The 6,272-nt window shown below is 39.9% G+C and overlaps 1 protein-coding gene across 1 annotated transcript in view; it reads left to right on the top strand.

The window, feature by feature from the left end:
* The first annotated feature begins 814 nt into the window (after positions 1 to 814).
* LOC135556158 (phosphatidylinositol 3-kinase regulatory subunit gamma) overlaps positions 815 to 6,272 on the top strand; it is a 297,567-nt gene continuing 292,109 nt past the window's right edge. The window contains exons 1-2 of the mRNA XM_064989134.1: positions 815 to 1,032; positions 1,326 to 2,126. Of these exons, the coding sequence (XP_064845206.1) occupies positions 1,766 to 2,126 (361 nt within the window). The 5' untranslated portion in view covers positions 815 to 1,032; positions 1,326 to 1,765. The remainder of the gene's footprint in view (positions 1,033 to 1,325; positions 2,127 to 6,272) is intronic.

Raw genomic sequence — 6,272 nt, 5'->3', positions numbered from 1 at the left:
AATGCTAACTTTTGAGTAAAAACTGGGGCACAAAAGTTTTGTAGTATATTCTATCCACAACGTTTCTAAATGAGGCACCATATCTACCTGATCTTTTAATTATACTACCTGGCCGGACTTGCCCTCCTCCTCAACAAGTGGTCGGGTGCAGTTAGCCTTCTGATGGCTCTTGTTTTTTTTATCTCCTTCAGTTTGATCTGCTGATTTGATAAATGCATCTATCAGTGGGCTGAAAATTAACTACTGGCTGCTGCCTGTTGCTGACATTGTGTAAAACTTTCTTCCACACAAATTATGTTCACAAATAAACTACACAGAAAATTTGCACCCATGACGGTCGCAGTTTACCCCTGGCAATGGAACGGTTAGATAACGGTCCTGGTGGGGAGAAATTAGGATAGCAGAACTGCTGCCATACCATCCGCAATATCATCATTATTTTCCCTCTAAATGCAATTCATGTCAGATTTATATATTTTTTTTCAAGAGTTGCGCAGTTCAGGTAAAACAAGTGTTAAATAACGTATTATCATTCTGACGGAGCTCCATGAAATACTAACCTAGCCTAGCTGCTTACACTGACCTCCCGTCTCGATTTGAACGTACTCATTGCGCACGTGAGTAGACTACAACGGTAACGGTAAAAAAAGAAGAAAAAATAGGATTTTTATTATGAGCAGTAAACCAGGTCATGTAGCATATTGTCTACTGCAGTAGTGTGCATTCGCTACTAGAATAATTTGCAGACGCCGGGGGTGTGGTCTCTGACATCAACACGCGCTGCTCTACTCCCTAGGTCTGGCTCGAGGTCTGGACCAGGCACGCGTCATTATATCGGACCATATGGACGTCTTCTTTTATATCCTTGTATTTTAATAAACAAGTCGCACAAATTGGATAACGAATAGAAGGCACGGATAGAAGGCAAGAGCATCGAAAGAGAGGCAAGTTTGTTCTGCATTTTCGCAGAGTAGGCTACCACTCGAGTTTCAGCATGCTGCTCTGAAGTTCCTATTCGCCAAGTCACGTTTTGTAAGTGATATGTTTCCATGCCTTCATTTAATATTGTAATATGAAATGTAATGTACAATATTAGCCAGATACTATGGAACCCATATATTTAAATAATGTTCGATTTTTCTTAAATCTGTAGGCCTGCATTCTGTATTATAGTTTAACTATAAATCATCCTTATATTGCTTCCTACAATAGTGATTCAAATAATGACATAGTGATAATAGTACTACATGTTTGATCATTATATCAACATATTTCATGTCATAATAATGAGTCTAATGATCATGTAACTTTGATGACGTTTCCAGGTAGAGCTGGCTGGGAGAGAGAGTGGTCTCAGAGTATGCTGGACTGGATGCCTCGGCCTGTCAGCTCTGCAGTGGATTAATATTATTCAGGTACAGGAGGGAGCCAGATTCCCGTGTTGTGTGTTCATCGTGCTGACACTATTTGACAGACAAGAGGGGTGGAGCTTTAGAGGTGGACCTAACCAAGGACAACTGTCTGGTTTCTTCTCAGTGTATGGTGCAGTTTCTCACCTGATGCTGAAGGGATCCTTCCAATGTTGACTCTTTGATCTTCCCTTCAACCCAAGGGCTTCAAAATTACTAGACTACAGAGGGGAGTGCTAAAGTATTAGGCCTCGCTGAGGCATTGGATTGAAGTTTGCAAAGTAAAAACAGCAGATGTGAGTGAGTGGCACAGGAGATCTCAGTTGGAGCCTGCCTAAGGACCTATCTATGAGCCTATGACTGTGGCCATGACAGCCTCCGACAGCAGCTTCCAGTACCGTGCGCTCTTTGAGTACAAACGGGAACGTGGTGATGACATCAGCCTCCAGCCGGGGGACGTCCTGACGGTCCTGAAAGCCTCGCTAAAGGACTACCAGGAAGGGGACGAGCGCAGCCCCAAGGGATGGCTGCACGGCACCAACGAGCGGACCAAGGAGAAGGGCGACTTTCCTGGGACGTTTGTGGAGTATGCAGGGGTGGTGAAGCAGGTGCTGCCTGTGGTCAAGCCCTGGCCCAGGCCCGTACCCCCAACCCCTGGGGGAACACAGAGCAGTGTCGGGCCCGGGCCACAGCCTCCAGGGGCCACTGCAGCAGGAGGTGAGTGTTGGGACTGGGGCTAGGGCATGCCAAGACCACTCCATTCAGAAACATGGAGACTAGTTAATGATTGAGCTATCTGTTATGAACTGTTAAATGCAATTTAATGATGCTTTGCTTTACTGTTGGTCAGGTAATCTATTCCGCTAGGGTTTTATTCTGATAATGGACCAGAGGTGTACAGTAACACTGACTGAATGTCAGCCTGTCTGTTGGGTCATTCCATTTGATTTCAATCACTTTTTAACTCACCACTTTTGATTTGAACATAGCTTTCCATACAGATTTTCCTACGGTAGAAGTGGTCAGAAAGCATCTTTTTGTTGTTGGAGGTGCTCAACGTTGACCCGTTTTGCATACCCAATCATGACATGAGACATCCATGTCTTCATCACTGGAAAAGATTAAAGGTTGAGTTTGACATCATGAAAAAGCTTAAAAACAGGGTTGTCAAACTATTTAATAATTTCTTGATTATTATAATTTTACTTAACTCTAACGTCAATTATAAAAAAACGTGTAGACTCCAGCGTTTTTTTGTGTGTGCATATGCTGTTGGTTAAACCCTCATTTACGTAATCTGAAGTGTATGTGTTGTGCCCACCATCAATTGAGACACCGCAGGGTCGTTCCATATGATTTCAATCACTTTCTGACTGAACCCCTTTTGATTTGAACAAAATCTTCCATACGTGTTTGCCCATGGTAGAAGTGGTCAGACAGTGACTTTTTGGACCTGAATACCAACACATTCAGGAGATAGAGGTGCATAAAGTTGACCCATTTTGCAAGAAGTCATTTCCATGTAAAAAGACCCATGAGCACCAACATGTGAAGTCTATAGGAGTATATCAAATTTTGTGTCAAATGAAAGCTAACAACCTAGATTTTTGAGAAATTAAGACATAAATATATATATATATATTTTAACCATTTTACATCCTAGAAATTACAAATAAGCAAAGGCTTTGATTTCTGGTCATGGGCAATTCCACATTAACAGAACTACGCTTTGACTCAGTTATTTGTTTACATTAAATGTATGCCAAACAAAAAACATTGGTTTCAAAGTTTAACAAATCATACAACTCTATGCACAAGGACTATTTTTAACAATTTCCACAGGACATTTTTACAAAAACTGCAGATACAAACTTTGGTAATGGAATAACTGTTAAATCTCTCAGGTTTTTATGTGACCATTTTGTCTGCAGAAATAATGGGGTGTTAGCTATGAGATGGAACTTGAGTTTGAAAATATCTATTTTGGTTATTGAACTACAGTAAATGAAGTGGATTTACACCAGGTAACATAATTATGGTGATAGAATTACATCATGGGTCTCTTATCTGTCCTACAAAAAAATGCATAATTCTGGATATGAATGTCATTTTCCTCATGTTTGGACATCACAACGCCCCATAGCACAGTAGAGTACAATGCAGTACAATACGACACAGCGGAATAGTTTTCAATAGAGTACATTCCAATATACTGTACTATACTGTACAGTATAACTGTATTGTATTGGACTGTACTGTGCTCTACTCACTGTATATTACTGTACTCTACTGTGCTCTATTCACTGTACTGTACTGTAGTATACTGTGGTATCCAAACGTGTGAAACATATGTCTATGATAAATTCAAATTTGGTCCAATCTGGTCCGTCTGTGGATGTTAACATCAAGGCCAGAGTGGACTGACCAACTTGCAACAACTTTCCAGTGTCCATCGATTTCCGGTGTCAGTCGGTTGGTGCTAAGTATGTGAGGCTGCTGACTACAGTAAATTACAAGAGAGGGGGTTGATGGGTAGGTGTCAATAAGAGCTGGTAGAGGTGATATAAACTGGAGAGAGGGGGAGATAGAGGAGGAGGGGTTGCTGAACATAACAGTATGCCAGTGGAAGTACTGTAGCAGGTGACCCATCTGGGGTTTGTGACCATTATGATTGTCCATTGTAGCCAATTCAGTTGCAGTAATTCCATTACAGATTTGTTTGGTACGAGTTGTAATCACTTAATAATTAATGAACAAAATTGATATCAGAAAAATCACTACAACTAATTGGTAGGTTACTTCTGTGAACTGTCATAATCCTCCCTCATGAGGGAGAGAAATTAGAAAATATATTAAAGATACAGTTTGTGGGTTTTTGCTAACAGAAGGCAATATTTCTTAAACTTAGAGAAGGTTAACAATTTCTCCAAAACTAAATATACAGTAAGTGTTGAGATTAATTGGCATGGGTCTTTACATCAACTTTGTGTTATGATTTATTTCTGACACCGTTTAAAAGACTTTCTCTGGTAGATGTTTTCTAAGACCCCTTTTTCATCTGTTTATCCAGAAATCAAAACCTTTACTTTTGCCTATTTTTTTAGGAAAATGGTTGAAAAATGTATCTGACTGTTCCCTTTTCTAATTCACACTCTTATCTTTCATTTGACATCCAATTTGATATGCTTCTATGTATGAACTTCATATGTTGGTGCTCATGTTCCCTTTTCAATGGAAATGCCCTCACAGAGATGGAAAAGGGAGTTCAAAATCAAATCAAATTTTATTGGTCACATACACATGGTTAGCAGATGTTATGCGAGTGTAGAAAAATGCTTGTGAGACCTACTAGCAAAAGTCTTACGCTATGAGAAATACATTAAAACATTTTTTAAAGGTAACCTTTATTTAACTAGGCAAGTCAGTTAAGAACAGATTCTTATTTACAATGACAGTCTACCCCCGGCCAAACCCAGGTGACACTGGGACAATTGTGCGCCGCCCTATGTAGCTCCCAATCACGGCCGGATGTGATGTAGCCTGGATTAAACCAGGTTTTGTCGTGATGCCTCTTGCACTGAGATGCAGTGCCTTAGACCGCTGCACCACTTGGGAGCCCATACATCCATACACATTAACACAATAATGTTGAAGTGAAGGCCCCTGCCAACTAATATCAAGATTTCTATTTAGTTTTGCAGAAATAAGTTCAAGAAATATTATTATTATATCTTTAAGATATTTTCTAGTTTCTCTCCCTCATGAGGTGGGAGGATTATGAAAGTTTAATGATACATTTTTTTAATGAACTATTAAGTTATAAAAACGTGTCACTCTGTTACTAAATCACAGTAGCAGTAGAGTACAGTACAGTAGAGTGCAATACAGTACAGTAAAGAAAAGTACAGTAGAGTATAGTTCAGTACAGTAGAACACACGAGAGTACAGAATAATGTAATATACTCTACTGTAGTATACTCTACGGTACTGAATTTAGCTAGACAATTTTAATGGGCTAAAGTGATGCTCCATTAGCTCTTACAGGATAGGTACTGTTTGGTGTAGCACAGAGAATTTTCTACCAAATACAGTTGAAGTTGGAAGTTTACATACACCTTAGTCAAATACTTTTAAACGTTTGTTTTTCACAATTACTGATATTTAATCCAAGTAAAAATGCCCTGTCTTAGGTCAGTTAGGATCATCACTTTATTTTAAGATGTCAGAATAAATGTCAGAATAATAGTAGAGAGAATGATTTATTTCAGCTTTTATTTCTTTCATCACATTCCCAATGTGTCAGAAGCTTACATACACTCAATTAGTATTTGGTATCATTGCCTTTAAATTGTTTAAATTGGGTCAAATGTTTAGGGTAGCCTTCCACAAGCTTCCCACAATAAGTTGGGTGAATGTTGGCCCATTCCTCCTGACAGATCTGGTGTAACTGAGTCAGGTTTGTTGGCCTCCTTGCTCGCACACACTTTTTCAGTTCTGCCCACAACGTTTCTATGGGATTGAGGTCAGGGCTTTGTGATGGCCACTCCAATACCATGACTTTGTTGTCCTTGAGCTATTTTGCCAAAACTTTGGAAGTATGCTTGGGGTTATTATCCATTTGGAAGACCCATTTGCGACCAAACTTTAACTGACTGATGTCCTGACTGATGTCTTGAGATGTTGCTTCAATATATCCACATACATTTCCTGGCTCATGATGTCATCTATTTTGTGAAGTGCACCAGTCCCTCCTGCAGCAAAGCACCCCCACAACTGCCCCGTTTTTCATGGTTGGGATGGTGTTCTTCGGCTTGCAAGCCTCCCCCTTTTTCCTCCAAACATAATGATGGTCATTATGTCCTA

The sequence above is a fragment of the Oncorhynchus masou genome, chromosome 15 (genome assembly GCF_036934945.1).
Source record: "Oncorhynchus masou masou isolate Uvic2021 chromosome 15, UVic_Omas_1.1, whole genome shotgun sequence".
NCBI classification, from domain to species: Eukaryota; Metazoa; Chordata; class Actinopteri; order Salmoniformes; family Salmonidae; genus Oncorhynchus; species Oncorhynchus masou.
Note: the sequence above shows the minus strand (reverse complement) of the source record. Positions and strands in the feature narration are given on the sequence as shown.